Below are 23,130 nucleotides of genomic sequence, written 5' to 3'. Positions count from 1 at the left end.
TCTTGACCTCAGCCAATGAAGGTGAGAATAATATACATAAATGAGATATTGCCATGGGCTCTGGGTGGCATCATCATCTCTGTTCTGGATTATATTAAACAGCCTAACTGGTTTCCTTGCTGCCAATGGACTAACCCTTCCTACCCCTCCACTTAAAACTCCCAATAGTGTTTCCCCACCGCCTCCTCCCCTAAACTTCCTAGCATGGCATACAAGGCCCTAGGTGACATAATCCCGGTTCACACCTCTAGCTTCCTTTCATCATGTCCTCGCCAGACCGTGAGCATCCTGAGGACAAGAGCTGTGTCTTACCAATAGTTGAACCATAGTCCCTGACGTGGTGCACACAGACTTAAGGCAAATATTTGTTGGAGGAAGGCAGTGTAGTGAAAAGAGAATGGGCCTTTGACTTTGTAATTCTAAATAGTTCAAATTCTGATTCGGCCATTTACTTGCCACCTGAGCAACCGTCAACTGGGGATTTAACTCACAGGACTGTCATAAAGATCAGTTAAACAACAAATACGAAGCATCTGACAAACATTAAGAACAATAAATGGAAGCTTTTTTTTTTTTTTTTAGTAAGGGTAAAATAAGCTATCTAGGAAAGTATCAGTAGAAAGGGCACAGATCACTGAGTACACATGATGAAGGCAGCGGCAGTAAAGAAACATTGTAGCAGAGACTTGAAAGTTACCGAATTATGGGTTTATGGTCTAATCATTTTCGGATTCAACACTTTCAGTAAACAAAAACCATTAGTTCCGGTTACAATCAACGCAACATTTAGATTCATTGCCGTTCAGCAAATTGATACTTAAGCCCCACTTCCCCGGTTTTTTTTTTTTTTTGGCTAATAGTCTATCCGAAGACTCTAATGTTTTAGCAGGGTAGTTCTAAACAACTTCAAGGAAGGTTTCCGGTACAAATACGGGGTGGGAGGGCTGGACGAGGCTCCTACAGCCAATCGAATGGAGGCTCTAAAGCTCAAATTAGAGAAAGGGAAGGCAGTCTCCCTGGCCGAGACGCTCCAGCCGAGGGAGGGGACCAGCCCCTCCGTTAGGGGGTTTCAGTCTGAGAGGTTCCTTGTTCTTGGTTCTGGGCTCACCTCGCCTAGTTCCAAAGTCCTGAACGGTCCACACACTCCGAGCTGTCAACCAGCAGCTGCACCAGGAACATCAGCTGACCTACCGAGCTCTTTTTACAGCCAGCAGATCCGCTACAACAGATTCGCCCACAACTTTTCCTTTTTCCTGGCACCTTGTGGAAAACTCATCGTCCAAGTGCCCTTGTTCCATCATGCCTCAATTTACTCATTTGGAAATGTAGGAAAACGTTTTTCTACTACTATTCAGCACTCCAAAAACGGCCCAAAAGCGGCTGTCGTGACGAAAGTGCAGAGGAAAAGCACAAACTCCGCTAGGGTTGACCGAAGGCGGAAGAGCAATCGCCTTGGGAAGGGCGTGAACACATTAAACTCTTCGCAGAACGCATGCGCTGCCGCAAGGATGGCTGGGAATGATTGGAGGACTGCAGGCCGGCGGGCGGAGAGCTTCGAAGTTTGGTTTTGGGCGGGAATTAGAACTGCCATAGATGCCTGGGAGAACCTGAAAGCTGCAAGTTTCCAGCCTTGAAGGGGATCAATATGCGGCCTGTGCGGTGAGTAGTTAATGACATCCGGTGGGGTTAGGGAAAAAGAAAAGGAAGACGCTGTAGGCAACTTTACCTAAACAGGATTGAGGGGAGAGGACCAAGAAGGACGGAGGATGGGGATGGTGTGTGTGGTATGGTTAGAAGGAAGGTCCTGTCATGAAGAAACTCCAGTCTCCAGTGAGAGCCACTTATTCCTCAGAAGTATACTAGCATCATAGCCTTTTCCCTCTCTTCGCAGCTATTGCCATTTCATTTACCCAGCGCATCCAAATAAGACCTTAGTAGGTTAGGGTTTGAACAGGGCTTTACATTTCACGGAGCGCCTACTTCTGTGTTATTTTATTTGTTCATCATCACTATAGTTTTTTGGTATAGAAATGTTGGTTTGCAGCCGAGCTCTTAATCACTGCGCCACCAGTGCTCCGTAGAAATCTTAGATATCCTTATTTTATAGATTAAAACCTCCTAGCTATAAAGGCCAGTTTATCTAAGTCACTTATGAAGGACAATTCTCAAACCTAAGCCATCTGACTTCGGATCCTCTGTGGTTTCCATTAGACTGTTTGAAGCTATTCCTCTGCTTAACCACAATTGAAGGCAATAGAGGCTTAGGGTGGGCCATTCGTTTGGTAAAATTATTGAAGGTACACAGGTAGCCCTGAACTTAAAATGACGGGATTTACCTTGACGGGGTTCCATTCCAAGTACTACGTGGTTAATCGGTTCTGACCTAAAGAATACCTCTTTTTTTTTTAGCTTTCATTATTATTGCCTTTTATTATCAGTATCTTTGTAAATCTGATCTTTGTCTTTGGGGTTGGAAATAATTACATATAAACTTATGCTGTATTTTAATACATGCATACATAAAATAATGCATACTTCCATAAAAACTGGACAAGTTGGCATTTTATCAGTTGCAATAATAACTCCACTTGTGGAAGTTTCTGGATCATCTGGATTATCCCTGGGAATGGGGATGGCATTTCTAGTCAGAAAATTAGAGTTGTCTCTATGGTCCTTTTATGCACGTCAACGTTTTATGTAGTACATATGACTAACAATAAGATGTATCAAAAAAAAAAGTCATAAGTGCAGTTTGTGGTAACTCAAATACGTCATAAGTCGGACACTACCTGTATTTACTTCTATACTATACTAGGTGCTAAGGCTTACGTTCCACTGAGGGGTAAAAACCTGCTGCTGTTGAGTAGATTCGGATTCATAGCAGCCCTAAACGACAGAGTAGAAATGCTTCATAGGGTTTCCAAGGCTGTAAATCTTTATGCAAGGAGACTGCCATCTTTCTCCTGTGGAGTGGCTGGTGGGCTCCAACCACTGACCTTTCTGTTAGCAGCCAAGTGCTTAACCACTGTGCCACTAAGGCTCCTCTGTTGGCAGGTAGGGGACAGAAAATAAACAGCAGTGTGATAAACAGTGTTAAGGAGGAAAATGTTACTTTAAATAGGATAATTAAGATGTGCCTCTATAAGGAGATAACACTTGAGCTGAGATGTGAATGATAAGAAGGAGCTAACCAGGCAAAAATCTGCGTAGAGGGAACAATAGAAGCCAATGCCCCTGAATTTGTGCATATTTGAGGGACAGAAAGAAGGCCACTAAACCTATAGCCTAATGAGCAATAGGGAGAACTGTGGGGGATGAGGTCAGAGAAATAGAAGGGACCAGACCAGGTTGGGCCTTCTATGCCTTAGAAAGGAGTTTGGATTTTATTCTACATGTGGTGGGAAGCCAATGGAGGGTTTTAAGTAGAGGAGAGGAATCTAATTTCAGCTTTATAAAGGTCCCTTGCTTCTGGTGGAGAACGAACGGGGGAATGCAGTGATCAAAATGGGAGCAGGGAGACTAGTTAGGAGGCTTTATGTCATTGGGTAGTGGTTTGGAATTGGATGTTATCAGTGAACATGGAATAGAAATATTTGGGATATATCATGGAGGTAGTGCTCACAGCACTTGCTGATGAAGTGGATGTAAGGGAAAAAATAATCAAGGATGACTCCACAAGATTTTTGGCCTGAGCTACTTTTAAACATCCAAGTAGTGAAGACATAACCCCTTTGTTTGAAACAGCTATTCTCAAAGTGTGACCTGTAGACCCCTACAGATAACTGGGAACTTTTCAGGAAGTCCATGAAGTCAAAACTATTGTCATATTAATACTAATATAAGGAACCCAGTGGCACAATGGTTAAAGATGTTATTTGCCTTTTTCACTGTTTTGTCATTTGCACTGTAATGGTGAGTAAAACTGCTGACACCTTAGCACAGATCAAGGCAGTAGCACCAAACTGTACTCGTAGTTATATTCTTTACTGCCACATACGCAGTCAAAAAAAGAAAGAAAAAGAGAAAAAAGCCAGTTTCACTTAACTCATCCAGCCCTTGAGTATACTTTTTTAAATAAAGACTTTGGATTTTATTTTACTGTTATTCAATCTCAGAATTTCTAAAGGGGTTTCCATATTTTATTCAGCACACAAATCCTTTGACTTCAAAGAGCAGGAAAGTAACAACAAGAGCACACTTCTTTTTAATATACCGTGTGAAGAAATGGGAAGTGTGTATAAAGCCCTTCCATATACTGATAGTAGTCTCAGAGAAAAGCACTCAAGTGATTGAGTTGCAAGCTGAACTTGCCTCTTTTTCATGGATTGCCATTTTTACTTGGATGAACGGCTGACCAACAAACTAGGTTATCCACACTTGGGTATTTGGCAGACATTTTTCTGGAAAATGAATTATGTGAGTCTGCCATTCCAAAGAAAACAACTGACAGTATTTGTTGCCAGTGATAAAATTTGAGATGTCAAGCAAAAATTAGAAATTTGGAAAATGTGTCCGTCACTATGAGCTTGACAGTTTTCCAATGCTCAAAGACTACTCCGATGAGTTTGATGGTGATACTGACAAACGTGATTTTTTGATATTGTGTAATGAAGTGTATTGGAACTTAGAAGATCTGCCTAACTAGGTGAATTAATATCATCTGAGTGACCAACAAATCATGTGTCAGACAGAATGCACATATAAAACAAAAGAACACCTACAACAAAAACTTAAAGCCCTCAATAGCAATTAAACAGTATATAGATTGTGTTAATCATATGAATTATTCTTACTTTGTGGCTTATCTGAATTAATTTTCTTTTCCATTTCAGTTTTGGTATCTTTGCCTCACACCTTCATTCTAATGTTTTCCCAGCAATTTACACCACTCACATTCTGTATAGATCCCATATAAGGATAAAGGGGAAAAGATCATTTCAAAATCCATTACAGTTCTGTTTATATGTTTATCAGGAAGTATAGTTATAATTATTTCAGCTAATGATAAATCCTTACTATGAAATGCATATTGTGTTTTAAATTTAAGTATACTTTAACACATTTTCATTTACTCAAGACTATTAAAGACTTTAAGGAAGGGAGGTGAGAAGTTGACATTTGTGTAAATGAAAAATTTCTGTCTTGGTCGTAGGCATAAGAAACCAGTTAATTACTCACAGTTTGAAGACTCTGACAGCGATGGTAAGTGGAATCATCTTGCTTTAAAGATCTGAAAACTTTTTTTCCTCAGAACATATATGGTGTTGTTATTGGTTGCTGTAGAGTTGATTCTGACCCATGGTGACCCCATGTGTGCAGAGTAGAACTGCTCCATAGGGTTTGCAAGGCTGTGACCTTTCAGAAGCAGATTGTCAGGCCCGTCTTCTGAGGTGCGTCTGGGTGTGTTCAAACCACCAACCTTTTGGTTAGCAGTCGAGTGCTTAACCGCTAGCACCACCTAGGGACTCCATTATATGGTGTACATAGCTCAAATATTGAACATATTCCCCAATTGCATAGGGCATGTTTTTGTTAGTTGCCATCAAATCGATTCTGACTTAGGTTGGTTACCCCATGTGTGCAGAGTAGAACATCTCTGTGGGTTTTTAAGGCTGTGACCTTTTGGAATTAGATTGTCAGGTCTGTTAGTGGTAGGTTTGAACCACTAACCTTTTGGTTAGTAGTGAAGCGCTTAGCCATTTGCACCACCCAGGGACTCCTCGCATTTGGCATAGGTTTAAAAAGTAATTTTCTAAGAATTTTTTATGCTGGTAATACACTAACAAGAATTATGTAGATAAGTGATAAATGAACAGGACCAGGTGGAAGTGGCTCTTTAGATCTAAACTACTCTAGATCCAAGTTTCTCAAATTAGGATTTGTCTCCTTTTACCTCTTCCCTCAAGAAGGTAAACACTGTCTTTCTGAAACACAAATGTTTTAGTAAAATTCCCATTAAGTGTAAAATAAAACAAGACCTTAAGAAAGATTAGGCTTAAGTTGTATTATACTGGGTTGTATGTTCACTTGTCTCTGCTATTAAGGGAACTTAGGTCAAAAACTTTGAGAAACGTTGCATTAAATTATGTTATACTTCAGAGTAGGTTGGTTCCTCCCCCCTCCACCACCTGAGACCACCAGAGCTTTCTGTAAGTCAAATATTTCGTAATTTCTAGGTTTGAAGAAATCTATTTTTTGCCTGGTCACAAACTTAAATGTGTCTAACACTTGAGAGAACACAGTATAGAATATAACTTACAGCTTATATTACTGTCACCAGTCTGTCACCAAATATTTATAAATTGCAAGTTATATTCTGGACACTGGGAGTGGGGAGAGAGTTGCAAAAGTTCTTGTATCCCCACATGGAGAGCATAAAAAAAACAACATATATGGTAGAACCCTTGCCTTCCACGTAGGAGACTCGGTTTGATTTCTGACCGTGGTTCCTTGTGTGCAGCCACAACTCGTCAGAGGAGGCGTACATGTTGCCGTGATGCTGAAGAGGTTTCAGCAGAGCTTCCAACCTAAGATGACATAGGAAGAAAGGCCTGGCGAGCTACTTTTGAAAATCAGCCAATGAAAACTCCATGTATCACAACTATCCCTTCTGTAACTGATCACGGGGATGGTGCAGGACTGGGTAGCATTTTATTCTGTTGTACATGGGATGGCCGTTGAGTTGGGAGCTGACTAAGGAGAAGCTTACGACAACAACAACAAATTAGGTGGTAAAGACTGCATTTCCACGAAGGTATACCTACATGCATCATGCATGTGTTTAAAAGCCACAGCGGCAGTTTTATATTGTGAAGGTCAACAGGAGAACTACATCAGTTCTGAGGACTAGTAGGACAGGAAAACCTGTGAAAAACTGTAATGGACTGGAGAAGAACATCCCTTTTCCACAAATTGAAAAGTTACATTAGTAGGATCATAGGAAGCCTATGTGGTAATGGAAAGAGAATATACTACTATTTAACAATCCTTAAGTAGGAGCTTTTTTCTCTCCCCCATGCTCTGATGCTCCTTACTTTCCTTAGCTTGATTAATGTGGAATAGGTAGTAGACCCTTGAAAGAAGATCAGTTTTTATAAAAATCGTTTCCTGCAAAGTTTCAATATGGTAAAATTCTCAAGGGAGTTTTTAGTAATTTCTCTAGTGGTTTTACAGATTTTTAATCTCTCATTTTTTCTTTAACATTTATTTACTAGCTTAATTGCTTTTGTAGTTTTTAGTAGATTGGTGTTAGAGGGAGTGATGTTTTAAAAAATAAAGACCACTAAAAAGAAAGAAGTTGAAAAATCATGAATAAGAATAGAGAAAAAATATTAACAATAATTTTTAAATTGTGGAAATTTTTTAAATTTTCTTGGATGTTAAAACTTCAGAAATACATACTGTAATGAATTTCATCTGCTGAGGAAATAATTTTCTTTCCTTTTCATTCAGGAAAAGCAATTTCATACATTCTTTTATTTTTAATTCATACATAAATAGGTGATTTTGTTTCTTCAATGGCAACTTCAAACAAGAAATCCAGAACAGACCCAAAGGAGTTAAAACGAGAAAAACCAAAACCTAAAGTGAAGAATCTCCAGGAAGAAGACATCACACTACAAGAGAAAACCCCTAAAAAAAGGTGAGAGGTAAGACATATACAAAATATCCAACATTAGGTATATTAGTTTAAAACAGATAACATATTTGAACTCTTAGTTTAAATAAGAACTCTAACAATCTTATGTTATTTCATGCATGTAGAACAGGAATGTACAATCAATCCCCTTCTGACTTTCCTTCTGACTTAAAAAAAAGAAATTCACAAACGTATAAGAAAATATCAATATAAATACAAAGACAGTCAGATTTACGGAGTGGTATATTTTTGAATCGGTGAACTATTATTTAGCCATAAAAAAGAGGGACGTATTGATCCATGCTACAAGGATGAGCCTTGAAAACATTATGCTTAAGGGTCGCTATGAATTGGAATAGACTTGGCGGTGATGGCTTTGGGTTAAGGGAAAAAGTCAGACACAAAAGGCCGTGTATTGTATGAGTCCATTTATATGAAATGTCCAAAATAATCAATAAATCCTTCAAAGTGCTTCTCAGTGCTTTTTTCCTTCATGTAACCTTTCCTTATTTCCTATCTTTGATTTTTTTTCTTCTTGCACACCATAGCACGTTAGACCTCCTTGATTGGGTTTACTACAATCTGCTTTATATGGGATAACTATTAGTATGATTATTTCCCCACCTCCCTTGTTAAACTGAAGACTGCAAGAGGGCACTTTTAGTATCCCATCTAGTGTAGTGTCTTGTAAGTGCTTGGCAAAATGTTTGTTAAAGTCTAGCTTGGGGGAACAGATGTTAAAAAATATATATATTGCCCCATATCTTATACCATACACAAAAACTAACTCAAAATGAATCAAAGACCTAAATATAAAACCTACAACTGTAAAGATGATGGAAGAAAAAATAGGGACAACCCTAGGAGCCCTTATACATGGCATAAATAGTATACCAACCATAAATAAAAATGCACAAATAGTAGAAGATAAACTAGATGAATGAGACCTCCTAAAAATTAAATACTTAATGCTCATCAAAAAACTTCTCCAAAAGAGTAAAAAGAGAACCTATAGACTGGGAAGAAATTTTTGGCTATGACATACCTGACAAGGGGTTAATCTCTAAAATATGTAGAAAACTTCAATACCTCAAGAAAAAAAGACAATCCAATTGAAAAATGAGCAAAGGACATGAACAGACAATTCTCCAAAGAAGACATTCAGGTGGCTAACAATGTATGAAGAAATGCTCGTGATCATTAGACGTTAGAAAGATGCAAATTAAAACTACAATGAGATACCATCTCACCTGCACATCAATGGCACTAATGAAAATGACAAATGCTGATGAGGTTGTGGGGAAACTGGAACTCTTATATTCCCACGGCTGACATAGAATGTAAAATGTTACAACCACTAAGGAAAACTGTACCGTACTTCCTTAAAAAGCTAGAAATAGAAATGCCATATAATCCAGCAATCCACTCCTAGGTATATACCTTAGAGAAATAAGAGCAGTGACATGAATATATATATGCACACCCATGTTCATTGCAGCATTATTCACAATAGCAAAAAGATGGAAACAACTTAAGTGTCCATCAGTGGATGAATGGATAAACAAACTGTGGCACATACAATGAAATACTATGCAGTGATAAAAAACAATGATGAATCTGTGAAACATCTCACAACATGGATGAATTTGGAGTATGTTATGCTGAGTGAAATAAGCCAATCAAAAAAGGACAAATATTGTATGAGACCACTATTATAAAAAAACAAGAAAAGGTTTACATACAGAAAAAACACCCATTGATGGTTACCTGGGAAGGGAGGAGGAGGGAGGGTAAATTACTAAATAGATAGAAGACACATAATATTGGTGAAGGGAAAGGCAATACACTATTTGGGGAAAATCAGCACAACATGACAAAGGCAAAGGAAGACACTGAAAGGAATACAAGAACAAAGGGCAGCTACCAGAATTGCTATAAAATAGACAATCCTGCAACAACAGTATAAACAAACAATAATTTATGAAGGGATACATAGGTGGATAGGTATGCTAAAGAGGTATGAAAGGGTATAAGGGAGCACACCCACCTGAAGATACAGGTTAGATTGTGGATATCTCTACATACATATTTGTAGATGTTACATATATACTAACACAATAGAGCACACAAGGGGCGCAGTCATGGAAATTTTTATGTACAACCAAACACTTCCCAGGACAAAGAGATTAGGTTTGAAGGCTAAGGACCATAGACTTGGGGGACATCTATGTCAATTGATATAATATGGTGTTTAAAAGCTTGCAAGCAGCCATCTAAGATACAACTAGTGATCTCTTTCCTTCCGGAGTGAAGGAGAGTGAAGAAAACCAGAGTCTCGAGAAAGCAATTAGTCCAAAGGACTAATTGGCCAGATGCACCGCAGCCTACATGAACCTGAGACTAGAAGAACTAATTGGTGCCTGGCTACCACTACTGACTGCTTTTACTAGGAACGCCATAGAGGGTCCCTGACAGAGCGGGAGAAAAATGTAGAACAAAAAATCAAATTCATAAAACAAGACCAGACTACTGGCCTGATAGAGACTGAAAGGTCTCCCCAGACTATGACCCTAAGACTTCCCTCTGACTTGGAACTGCAGCCATGCCTGGAAACCACTTTCCAGCCAAGCAACAGAAAGGCCTATAAAATTAACACTTGAAAAGAATGTGCTCCGTAGAACAAACACTTATAAGAGACCAAAAGGGCAACATTTGCCCAAAAGTAAAGATAAGAAGGCAAGAGGGGGTAGGAAAACCAGGTGAAAGGTCACGGGAAACCCAGGGCAGAAATGGGGAGAGTGTTGACAGTGTGGGAGTTGCAACCAATGTCATAGAACACTTTGTTTACAGTGTGTTGAATGGGAAACTAATTTGCTCTGTATACTTTCACCTAAGACACAATAAAATGTTCAAAAATATATATTTATCTCAATTTAGTATGGTCCCTGAGTAGCACAAACGGTTTGCACTCAACATTGCAACAGAAGAAAGGCCTGGCAATCTGCTTTCGTAAAGATTACAGCCAAGAAAACCCTTTGGAGGAGTTCTACTTTGGAATACATGGGGTTGCCATGAGTTGAATTTGACTCAACAGCAGCAGGACTTGGGTTTGGTTATAATAGGTGTCTAAAGGGGGGAGGTCAGGGAAGAGTCCTAAGTGGAAGTGATATTTGAGCCAAGTCTTTAAGATTGAGAAGGCGCTTCCCAGCTGGACAGAGCTGGTAGTAAGGAGAGGTGTAACAATGAAAGACAACAAGTGCAAAGACACATACTGCTCCTGTTCAAATCTGTTACACTAGGTACGCATTTAGGAGCCTTACCAACAAAGGTCAATTAATGGTGATGATTATAATTTAAAAACATTTTTGTGAGTTTAGAGAAGCTCTAAAATAGTAATTCAGGAAAATCTCAGACTTTGCTCTCCAGTTGAGACTGATATTTTAAAAACCTTATTATTGTGTGTCTGTTTTAGGATGGCTTTAGATGACAAGCTCTACCAGAGAGACTTAGAAGTTGCACTAGCTTTATCAGTGAAGGAAACTCCAACAATCACCACTGATGTGCCGGAGTCACAAGATAAAAGTAACTTTATTTTCTGTGTATTTATCTTTAAAACCCACTTACTGATTTTGTAACCGTTTCTTTGGATGGGCCTTCACGGAAGAGAGAAGTTTGAATACTCCGGGTATTAATAGAGCTGTAAGTAGAGGATGCAATTGGATTCAAACGTTTACTCAGCTGCATAAATCACGTACATACATATTATGCTTAACACCCAAAGTGAGCTTAAGGCTGTAGACTACGAGCATGGGTGTTCAAATTGTATTTTGGTATACTGTGAAAAATTAATTTATTTATCAAATGAATTGATCTGCACAATCCTAGCAACCCATATCCTGTCCAAATCAGTTGAATATGATCTAACGATGATAATCTTTATTTTTGAAAGTTAAAGGTACTAATTTGGTTAGCAGTCTCAGTAGATTTAAGAGGTTTATGACTTCCGGATTTCTCTGAATTTTTCTCCTTTGATTTTTCTGGTGACTATGCAGCAGATGGCAATATTGACATTCTGGAGAGGCAGAAATCATTCCGAGACGTGACACTTCAACTGCTAAAATGTTTTTCGGATTAAATTGTTTTGGCTTAAACTCTTTTAAGTCGGGCGTTATTTTAGTCTACTATGTTATTTAACGGTTTTGTTTTGTTCTTTTAATCAGTATTGCCTCCCATTTGAAAATAAATGAGAGAGATTAGGGAGGCTTTTAGTTATCAGGAATCAGAGTTTAAAGAGACTTGTCATGTATTGTATCTACAGTTGAAAAAATGAAATTCTTCTCATAAAAAAAAAATAGTGAATTTTCTTGTAAGCACCGCTTCTCATAAAATAGTGCACTTTATAGCACTGGGATTTAATAACACCAATTATCATGACTTGAAGGCCTCTTAAAATACCATAGATTGTTTTCAGAGTAATACAATGATTGGAGACTGCTTATATTAGCAAAAGTGTGGACTTGCCTACACAGTAATGATAGCTAGTATTTATTGACTGTTTCCTATGTGGTAGGCACTGTGATAAGTAATTTCCATGTGTGAACTCTTTAATCTCCCACAATAACCTTATGAGACACTATTTTTATCTCCACATCGTAGATGAGGAAATTAAGTCTTTGAGAGGATAAGCAACTTGCTCCTGGTCATATAGCCAGTTTAAGTGTGTCTGAGTTTGAAACAAAGTCTGATTTCAGAGCCTAAACTCAACCATACCCTAGCCCCTTCAAGTAAAATCACTGTGCAGCTTGAGTTTAGATCATTTATTTGTATCCATATGCTATTAGATTTTAGCATTAACCTTTTCTATTTCTAGACATTGTTTGATTGGGGTAAATCTAAATTCTCTTTCTTATTCCTTATATTTAGGTATTAAAAAATGTGGCAATAGTGAAACAAAAACAATCACTAAGTCTCCTCACATCTCTAATTGTAGTGTAAGCAGTGATTATTTAGGTAAGTTTTTTATATTAATAATATTTTTTATTTTCATCAATAGCACTGGTTTTTAAGCTTTTGTTTTACTTCCTGAAACTGTAGCTAGAACCAGGGTCTTTAAATTTGTTAAGGTTCTCGTCACTTCTTGACCTTTGTTTCCTTTTGTTCTAGTGTTTAGTTTTTTCTCTTATTGCAGACCCACGTTCTTCCCTGCTGGAAGGTCATGACTACCCATGGCTTCTAGTCTACAGCAGTTGATCACTGAAGAAAGGGACTGCTTCCCAGCTCCAGTTTGAAAATTCTTGGGGAAAAACTGTCTCAGTTTGAGTCTTAGACTTTTCCGTAAACCAGACTCTGTTGCCAGGGGAGTGATGCTGTAATATTGATCCAGATTGGGTCACATGGCTGGGAAATGAGGCTTATTACCAGAAACAGGGGAGGAATGGAGCTGGACAAATAAAAACAATAGATGTAGTATGTAGTTCTTTAAATATTTCATGTCACAGAACATTTTTTCTTTGTTTTCATGCTTCTCCTAAAGACTTGGATAAGATTATTGAGGAAGAGGATATTCATGAGGTTCAAGGGAAAAGAAACGCAGCATCTAAAGCTGTGCTGCAACAAAGGAAGATTCTTTTGGAAGGCAGTGATGGCGATAGTGTCAATAACTCTGAACCAGACTTTGAAACTAGTAAGTTATATCCTGCTTCAAAATTAATTCTATGGGAATTCAGTAAAAAGTTCTTGGCAGTCACTAATGTACGTAAACCATTATGCTAAACATTTGGGATATGCGAACTTGAGGAACACACAGGACAGTAAAATTTAGCCATGGCAATTAGGGGAAAAGCTTTGTCTAAGAGATGACCTTTAAGCCATGCCTTGAAAATGAGTATCGTTAAAAAAACTAAAGGGGTAAAATGGCATTCCTGGCTGATACCAAAAAAACCTGTTGCCATTGAGTCAATTCTGACTCATAGCAGCAACCCTGTAGGAGAGAGTAGAACTGCACCATAGGGTTTCCAAGCAGTGGCTGGTAGATTTGAACTGCTGGCCTTTTGGTTACCAGCTGACCTGTTAACCACTGTACCACCAGGGCCCCTCCTGGCTGATAAAAGCATAAACAATGGAATAGGCAAGTATGCATACATGGGTTCAGTGAGGCTTGCAAGGAGAATGTTGTAGAAAGGGCTAAAAGGGCAAGATGACACCAAATCACAGAGGGTCTCAGACCCATTTTAAGAAGTGTAGACTTTTTGTATAGGTAGTAGGAGTTCACGAAATATTTTGAGGTAGAAGTAATATGATAACCTGTATTTTATTATTACAGTTGTTTTCAGACTCATTCAGAAAACAGGGCAACTGGAAATCATAGTGACCTTGATAGAACATCAAGATATATTAATAAAAACTAAAGTGAATAAATGCATAAATTTATGCTAAATCAGATGATATATTTTGATAGATTTTAGCACACAATAGGCAAACAACAGATTTATTCATCAACATTTATTTAACATATATTTGAGTCCCTATTACGTACATAAAGAGCCCTGGTGGCACAGTGGTTGAGTGCTTGGCTGCTAACTGAAAGGTTGGCAGTTCAAACCCATTAGCCACTCCATGGGAGAAAGATGTGGCAGTCTGCTTCTGTAAAGATTACAGCCTTAGAAACCCTATGGGACCATTCTACTCTGTCCTATAGGGTTGATATAAGTCATAATCAATTAGACAGCAGTGGGTTTGGTTTTAGTTTATTACGTGCATTGTTTTCTAGACACACAGCACTGAACAAAACAAAACAAAAGCTCCTGCCTTTCTGGAGCTTAAATTCTAGACAATAAACAAATACATAATGTGCCAAGTACTGTGATGGAAGAGCTATGAAGAAGAGGAAAGCAGGGTAGGGGATAAGAGAATGATGGAGTTGGAGTAGAAGATATTGTTTTAGGTGAGGTGTTCAGGGAAGACTGCTTTGAGGTAACATTCAAGGGTAGAAGCCGTGTGGAGATTTGGAGAGTGTTCCATGAAGAGAGAACAGCAAATATAAAGGTCCCAAGGCAAGAAGGTACTTAGTGTGTTGAGGAATAGCAAGGCCCTTGTGCCTGGAGCTGAGTAGGGGATAAGGAAACTGATAAGAGATGAAGTTAGAAGAAATCAGACCAAGTAGGACCTACTAGGCAATGGGAGGTATTTGGAGAAGATTGTGATCTGAATTAAAAATTTAAGGGATTTCTAAAGCTACTAAGTTGAGAATAGACTATAAGGGGAGCAAGGGCAGAGGTAGTGATACCAGTTAGGAGACTATCTAAGTAATCTAGGTGAGAGGTGATGGTAGCTTGGACCAGAGTGGTAGCGGTAGAGACAGATGCTGAGAAGTCCTCAGATTATATATGTTTAATGGAATAGCGTATAGAATTTGCTGATGGATCAGCTATTGTTAAGAGAGTAAAAGGCAGGCAAGAATGAGTTTTGGTCTGAGTGACTGGAAGTTTCCAATTACTGAGATGGAAAAGACTTGATGGAGGAGCAAGTTGGCTGAGTGAAGGGGTGGTAGTGACTGGTATCAAAAGCTGGGTTTTGGACATGTTGAGACACCCCTGACATCCAAGTGGAAATGTCAAGTAGACGGTTGAATAAACAAGTTTGGAGTTCAGGAGTGAGGTCTAGGTTGGAAGATAAATTTGGAAGCATCACCATATAAATGGTATTTAGCCTTAAGACTGAGATCGCTTAGGGAGTAACTGTAGGTATAGAAGGGAAGAGGTCTGTATTCTAAGCTCTGGAATACTCCAACATTTAGAGGTCAGAAAGATTAGAAACATTCAGCAAAAGATTGAAAAGGAATGGCTAAAAATGTAAGAGAGCCAAGAGAGGAGTATTGAAAGGCCAAATGGAGAAAGTATGTCAAAGATAAGTCAGTAATTAAATGACTTGTTATCTAATAGATAAAAACAAAATTGACCAATGTATTTGGCAAGGTCAGTGGTGAGCTTGATGGAAATGAAAACCTTATCAAGCTGAGTTCAAGAGAATGGGGAGTGGTGAACTCAAAGCTGAAAGACAACTTTTTAAGGAGTTTTGCCATAAAGGGTAGCAAAGAAATGGAATATTGGGAAGAGGCTTTTTTGGGTGATGTTTCCTTCATGTTTGTAGGTTCATGGAAATGATCTGGTTAAAAAGGGAAAAAATAGATGTCAAAGAGTTAAAGAAAACTAAAAATTGAGAAAATGCTATGTAATCTATTTTAGGTAAAGATTCTGAGGATGACTCTGATTTTGGTGAGAGTGAAGATAATGATGAAATCTTCACTATGAAAAAAAGTAAAGTTAAAGAAACTAAAAAGAAAGAAGTGAAGGTAAAACCCCCAGTAGAAAAGAAAGAGAAGAAACCTAAATCCAAATGTAGTGCTCTGGGTAAGCTTGATCCAAAACACTTAATTTTATAAAGGAAATGTATGTGGCTTGTTTGCTGTATTTTTCTTATCTTTGCCTTTGTTCTCCTTAAAGTTTTGTCAATGTTTATTTCTAGCTAAAATACATAGAAGAAAGCAGGGTGGGGTGGCGAAGGAAGAAAAGTGGATAAACATGCTACCATATTTTTTGCAAATAAAGCACGTGTTATTTATTTATTTATTTTTTGCCAACTGTGCAACCACCTCCCTGGGTTATTTTCATAAGTGCACTATGCCAATTTTTTTTTGCGTTATTTGTGAAAAAAAATATAGTAAGCCCCACTATCTATGCTAGCACTTAGTGTCTAGTACTCACAGCCACCTTCTGAGGTAGCTATTATCACCTGCATCTTACTAATGAAAAAATGGAAGCTCATAGGGGCTACATATTTGTTGGAATTCTATAAGTGGAGAGCTGGAATTTGAGCCCAGGCTTGTCCATTCAAAGCCTAAGCTCTATTCACAGGACCACATTTTCTTCAGGAATTACTTGCTTTCCTGCTTGACCATCTTCAAAGCCAGCAGTGTTGGAGTCTTTCTCACATTGTGTCACCCTGATTCCCATTCCCCTGCCTTCCCTCTTTCACTTATAAGGACCCTTGTGATTACTTTAGGACCACTCAGATCATCAAGGACAACCTCCCCACTCAGAGTCCTTAACTTAATTACATGTACAAAGTCCCTTTGGCATGTAAGGCAGCATATTCCCAGGTTCCAGGGATTAGGACATGGACATCTTTGGGGAGCCATTATTCTGCCTACCACAAGCTGTAATATGAAAAAGTCATTAACAATATGAAAATATTTTATGTGTCTTTTAGATGCTTGTATATGCTTCCATACCAAGACACACTAAAAAATAAAAAGAAAATTTCAGTTTCCAAGTTGGAACTTACCAGTTAAAGTCTTTTCTTTATACCTTGGAGTAAGTTCTTCACAAAGGACATAAATACCGAAAGCCTACTGCCATCTAGTCAGTTAGACTCATAGTGACCCCACAGGGTTTCCAAGGCTGTAAATCTCTACAGAAGCAGACTGCCACATCTTTCTCCTGTGGAAGCACTGGTGGTTTTGAACTGCCCACCTTTTGTTTAGCAGTTAATGGCTTTAACCACGTCGCCACCAGGGCTCCTTAAGGAGATGAATAAAACCAAAAACCCACTGCCGTCGAGTCCATTCTGACCCATAGCGACCCTAGAGGACAGAGTAGAACTTCCCAATAGAGTTTCCAAGGAGCACCCGGTGGATTTGAACTGCTGACCTCTTGGTTAGCAGCTGTAGCACTTAACCACTAAGCCACCAGGGTTTCCAAGGAGATGAATATGTATATTAGAAGTAAAAAGTAACTGTTAAGTAGTAGGATAATGAATTAGGAAAGTGGAATATATTTCTAGTCCCACTAATAATTTATTGGGTAACCTTTGAGAGTCTTTCAGCTCACACATGTAATTTTCCCATTGATAGAGAAAATATCAAGAGCAGTTATGTCCAGTATGTTAGCTAATAGCCTATATTGTGGCTATATTTTATTTACATTAATAAAATTAAAGTAGAATTCAAAAATTTAGTCCCTCAGTCACTCTAGCTGTATTTCAAGTGCTTAGTAGCTATATGTGGCTAGTGGCTACTGTATCGGACAGTTCAATATAGAACTTTCCATCATTACAGAAAGTTCTACTGGGCGGTGCTAATCTAAGGGATACAAATGTTAACATAAAGAAGAGTATGTGGTGGAAATGTTTGTATTTATCTGCATTAGAATACCTTTTAGGTATCTCAAAGCAAGCATTATCTGAAATTGAACTTACCTTCTCATCTCCCTGTTACCTCTCTTGCTCATCCCTCCGTTTCTCCTCTCTCCTGACCACCTCCCCGCCCCGGCCAAAAAAAAAGAACCAGAACCTACTCCCATTTTTGTGTTCATACTCCGGGTAAATGGCTCGATCAGGCAACGTACGCAGGACAGAAACTTGCAAGTCATGGATTATCTTCATCACCACCATATCCAATCTGCTTTCCCTCCATTCTGCACCTTAGTTCAGACCCTTACACCTCCCACCCGGATCACAGTAGTAGCCTTCTAAGTCATCTACTTGCCACATACTACTATCAGAAAGATGTTTCAGTAATGCAAGTTACTCCTGAGTAAGAATAATACATGATTGTGAATGTTTTTCATACATCATCTGCACGGTATTTCTTTTGCCTTTCCTCCCTTTGAGATCCCTCCTCCAACTATACTGAACAAGTAACTGGTTCTGAAACTTGCCGCATTCCCTGTCTTTGCACTTTCTACTCCCTCTGCCTAGAAAACTGCCCTCTTGCTCATCTTTATGTTTCAGCCTTGATTCGGCTCAGACCGTCCCCTCCTCACTCCTCATCCTACTGCTTCTAAACATACACAGATAAACACGGAGATTGTAGGTGCCCTTCCCACTGCGCATGCTCTGTAGTCTGCCCTATCCCTTATCACACTGCATTATGCACATCTCTTTAACTTTCTTTCCTTCCCACTAGAGCCTAGTGCCTGGGCCATAAATTCCTTGGGAGCAGGATCTATGAGTTACACTCTTTGTAACCCTACAGCCTAATAGAGTGTGTCACTATTGTGTACTACACTAATTGTGTGGTGCTTATGAGTATGGAGTTTGGAGTCAGACCTGGTTTCTAATCTTGGCTCAGACATTTACTGTCTATCAAGCTACAGGCAGATTGCTTAACCTTTCTGTTTCCTCGTCTGATGATGGGAATAGTGGTTATCAGTATGAGATTTGGAGTAAGGGTTAAAAGCAATGTATGTGATATGTTTACCACACTGCCTGGCATGTAAATACTCATAAAAGATGGGTGTTGTGAGGCTCTCAATAAGTGCCTGTTTGTTGACTAATAAGAATTTTTCACATTTGTGATATTGCCTTTTTATTTTTTTAATAAGTTGTGTAACTTTATAATTTTTACACATACATGTTCGGCTTAAACTTTCTCTCCTTATGTGACAAACTTTTTTATGTATATTTTTCAAATAAGTGACTTCAGTAGACTCTGCTCCTGCTGCCATCAAATCAGAATCTCAGCCCTCACCAAAACAGGCCTGTCTGTCTTCAGAGGCCATGAGGAAGCCATTACAAATGTGCAGTCCTTCAGCCGAGAGCAGGAGACCTAAGTGGGTGCCACCAGGTATGGTATATTTATTGATCAAGGGCAGAGGCTTGGAAAATTACTCTTGGTGGATTTTGTTCCTAGTTATAAATGTCATATGTGAGCATTTGCCCATATTATTACATAATCCTCAAGACCAGGACTTTTATTTGTTGCATTTATTCATCATTTAACTATTCTTTAATACTGGGCATCTAGGTGGTTCATGATTGTTTTCAGTGTTACAGCTAAGGTTGCAATAGGTATAACCATCCTTTTTTTTTTTTAGAAATCTGTGACCACGTCTCTGATTATTTTCTCTAGAATAATAAATTCCTAGTAGTAGATTTACTGTGTCGAAGGGTATAAACATTTAAGATCTCTGGTATATAATTCTGGCAATAAATCTGTTTGGTCAGGCTCTGCTAATCTCCACAGTCTGACTGAAGCCCCTGGGCTGTACCTGGGAATTCCAGCATTCAGCAAACATCCTAGCAAACTCAGCTTCTGGCTCATACTCTGTTTTCTTTTGTTCCACAGCTGAATCTCACTGATCTTCAAGAATTCTTTCACTTTCACCCTTCTTGGCATTAAGAAAACCCTCATCCAGATCCTTTTCATTTCATACCTGAACTATTGCTGGCCTCCTCATTAGTCATCCTGTATCCACTTTCCCTCAGCCAACCATACCAACCGTCTATTTGAAACTGATACGGTTTTTTTGGCCCCTAAACACATTGTAGGTATCTTTTGCCAGGGCCTTTCTTTATCTAGTTTCCTATGCCAGGTGTGTCTTTCTTCATTTGTTCCGTCTTCTTTTCTAAGCCCTTCCAAATCTACCCAGGTTTTACCTCTTCTGAGTGGCCTTTATTGGTTAGGTTACTCCCCTAATGGTAACTTGGTATTAATAGGCAGAGTTAGGCCTGAGCTATGGGACTCCAGGATTACTTAATTCCAGTACTGTCTGGGTTGAGGGTAGCAGGTGTAATTATTTATTGCTGATTTATTATCTTTTAGAGAACAGCTTGAGAGGAGATAGAAAAGTAAACCCATCCTTTGACCTAGTGTCTTAGTTATCTTAGTTTCTGCTATAACAGAAATACCACAAGTGGATGGCTTTAAGGAACAGAAACTTAGTCTCTCACCGTTTAGGAGGCTAGATGTCTGAATTCAGGGCGCCAGCCCCAGGGAAAGGCTTTCTGTCTCTGTCTGCTCTTGGGGAAGGTCCTTGTCCCCTTTCAGCATTTGTATTCCTTGGCTCCTCGATGATCTTCATGTGGCTTAGTATCAGTCTTCCCCTGTCTTGGCTTGCTAGCTTGCATTTAATCTCTTTTGTATGTTGAAAGAGATTGACTCAAGACACACCCTACACTAATCCTGTCTCATTTATATAACAATGACAGCCCATTCCCAAGTAGAATTATAACCACGAACATAGAGGCTAGGATTTACAACACATATTTGGGGACACAATTCAATCCATAATACCTAGGAACTACTCTTGGGAATTTATTGTTACAAGAAAAGAAAAAGTAGTAAGTAGTCAAATTTCTATAGCCATGTTATTAAAAATTTAAAATGTAGAAGCAAAATGCGTGTTGTAGGAAGTTGATCAAGATGTGGCACATATGTGTAATTTAGAATGATAAATCAAGCGATTAGAAACATGGAAAGGTTTATAAATCTTGAATGAAAAAAGAACACACAATTGTGCTTATTATGAATGCACTCATCATCAACTATGAACATTTATATGGATAAATTTTGAAAATTAATACTACATAATTGCTGTGTTAGGGTGGTAATATAAGTAAATAAAATCAAGTCTTTGCAATGTTTAAAGCTATTTAATAATTGAAAAAAACTGTACTCTTTTAAGAATTTCTTTTAAAGATTCCAAATTTTAAAAAATGCATTAAATTTGTCCACCACCTTAGAAATTAAAATTGCATGCATTTCTTTATTCCTTTAGAACAAATGTTATTGGCTGCCAACCTTCTGTTTCAGCTTTCACTATTGAAGTTTTGGTGTCATCTTGGATTCTGGGGATGTTTGGAAGTAGGCAATACTATTGTCTTTCTGCTCTTCCGTACTTTCCATTCTTTTGGTATAGTTTATAGCTTGATAGACTCCGTATAGCAGAATAGTGCTTAACTACTTCGTTTGCTTCTTCTGTTTTAAAAATTAATCTTAAGAGATTTCTGACATCATCATCATGTGATATGTTTTCTTTCAGCATTATCTGGAAGTAGCAGCAGCAATAGCAGAAGCCCACTGCCAGGAGTGTCTGTTAAGTCTCCAAGTCAGAGTCTCCGCCTCGGCTTGTCCAGATTAGCACGAGTTAAACCTTTGCATCCAACTGCTTCTAGTAGCTGAGTGTGGGTGGTAGCAAAGAAACTTTTGATCAAGAAAATCACAGTTTCAAGTTTATATATTTAAGTTGCATTATTATTTGAGGAGGGGATTGTAACATAAAAGTGTCATTTAATATGTCATATAAATGATCTCAACCCATTTTGTGATTGTTCTCTGAAAACCTGTTCAGACTTCAATAAGGAAATTGTAAAAATTATCTTCTAATTGCATTTTTTTCTGAAGAGCATATTCTATTATTTCCTTGTTATAAGTCATTATCATTAAGTGATTCTCACTTTGACAAAAAAGAAGTTCAAATCACATACTGTTCTGCTTTGCTGACATAATGTTCCTTACTAGCTTTGTCTGGTTCATGGCAGTTTAACTGGCAAAGGGAAAAGCTCCCATTTCCTTCAAGGGACATTTCTAAAATCTTATAGGCTTCTAAGCTACATTGTCAGTTTTATTACAAAGATGTTTCATATTTTAGCCAATCATATTTATAGTAAGAATTCAGAATTTTTTACACTGTAAAATGGTTGTTGTACTATATATAACATGTGTCCCTACTTAGAAATAGATGCTTATTGTATAGCAGATAGAATTCCATGACAGTTTATGAAGGTTCATTGTCAAAAGCCTTAATAAAAGTGAAAAAAGTTTGAGATGCTCTTTTCCTCGTTACCATCGTATCCATCTGTGTCTGATAGTCTAAAATTCATGAGAAAATGAGAGCTTTTCAAAGAATTTTAGCCTTTGTGTTGTAAATGTAAACTGGGGGAAGGTGTTCCTTAAACATAATCACTTTTTGTTAGGCAAATGCTTTAGAGAGTGGCTCTCAAGCATTTACTTCGTCATCCCTGTTATACTAGGTAATGTAGCTTTTTAGGAAGCTTAGATCTGAATTTATTGTGAATAAAAATAGTCACGGATATTTTATGTTGAGAATTTCAACTAGCTCCTGATCATTTTCTAATAAAAAAATTTTCAAATCATGTTAACCATTAAAAATGTATAATAGCTTAATTCTTGGTTTATGGAAACATATATGTTATTGTGAAAATTAGTAATTTAGAAGTATGATTAAACTCAGCATTTGCCTTACTTCAATTGTACATTTTTTTCATATCTAATGTATGTTTTAAAGAGCCCTAGTGGCACTGTGATTAGGCACTCTGCTGCTAACTGGAAGGTCTGCAGTTCAAACCCACCTGCCGCTCCATGGGAGAAAGATGTGGCACTCTGCTTCTGTAGAGACTTACAGCTTGGAAATCCTATGGGGCATTTCTACTGTGTCCTGTAGGGTCACTATGAGTCGGAATCGACTCAACAGCAACAGGTAATATATATTTTATACTTTCATATTCCACCTCACCTGCCCCACCTTCTTTTTAAAAACATATTTACCAGTTATATAGTATCAGGGTATTGTTGCAGTTCAACAGTAAACATTTACTAAGAGCCTGCTCTGTACTAGGTACTGATACCATTGATAATCATCTAATACCAGCTTGATAAACCTGTTTTCTCTATGTTATTCATATTAATAATT

General features: G+C 38.2%; 2 protein-coding genes across 5 annotated transcripts in view; one reads left to right on the top strand and one right to left on the bottom strand.

Annotated features, from left to right (window-relative positions):
• Positions 1-1,220, bottom strand: part of FERRY3 (FERRY endosomal RAB5 effector complex subunit 3) — a 61,048-nt gene extending 59,828 nt beyond the window's left edge. For 3 of the 4 annotated variants that reach the window (XR_010321933.1, XM_010590813.3, XM_023549036.2), the window contains exon 1: positions 1,109-1,220. The gene's annotated coding sequence lies outside the window, so the exon portion shown is untranslated. The remainder of the gene's footprint in view (positions 1-1,108) is intronic. The other variant, XM_003410631.4, reaches the window with a different exon arrangement.
• Positions 1,176-22,589, top strand: RAD51AP1 (RAD51 associated protein 1). The gene is made up of 9 exons (XM_010590814.3): positions 1,176-1,659; positions 5,153-5,202; positions 7,501-7,642; positions 11,112-11,221; positions 12,563-12,649; positions 13,173-13,322; positions 15,883-16,047; positions 19,113-19,262; positions 21,460-22,589. Exons 1-9 carry the CDS (start codon positions 1,646-1,648, stop codon positions 21,597-21,599), a joined length of 1,008 nt encoding a protein of 335 aa, XP_010589116.1. The 5' UTR covers positions 1,176-1,645; the 3' UTR covers positions 21,600-22,589.
• Positions 22,590-23,130: the final 541 nt, after the last annotated feature.

This window comes from Loxodonta africana, chromosome 4 (assembly GCF_030014295.1).
Source record: "Loxodonta africana isolate mLoxAfr1 chromosome 4, mLoxAfr1.hap2, whole genome shotgun sequence".
Taxonomy (NCBI): Eukaryota; Metazoa; Chordata; class Mammalia; order Proboscidea; family Elephantidae; genus Loxodonta; species Loxodonta africana.
The sequence above is the reverse complement of the archived record's forward strand: the minus strand, read 5'-3'. Positions and strand labels throughout refer to the sequence as shown.

Excerpts from the sequence above, each read along its gene's own strand:
- RAD51AP1 (XM_010590814.3), top strand. Across the intron at positions 11,222-12,562 it reads GCCGGAGTCACAAGATAAAA|GTATTAAAAAATGTGGCAAT; the intron begins GTAACTTTATTT and ends CCTTATATTTAG. Across the intron at positions 13,323-15,882 it reads TGAACCAGACTTTGAAACTA|GTAAAGATTCTGAGGATGAC; the intron begins GTAAGTTATATC and ends AATCTATTTTAG.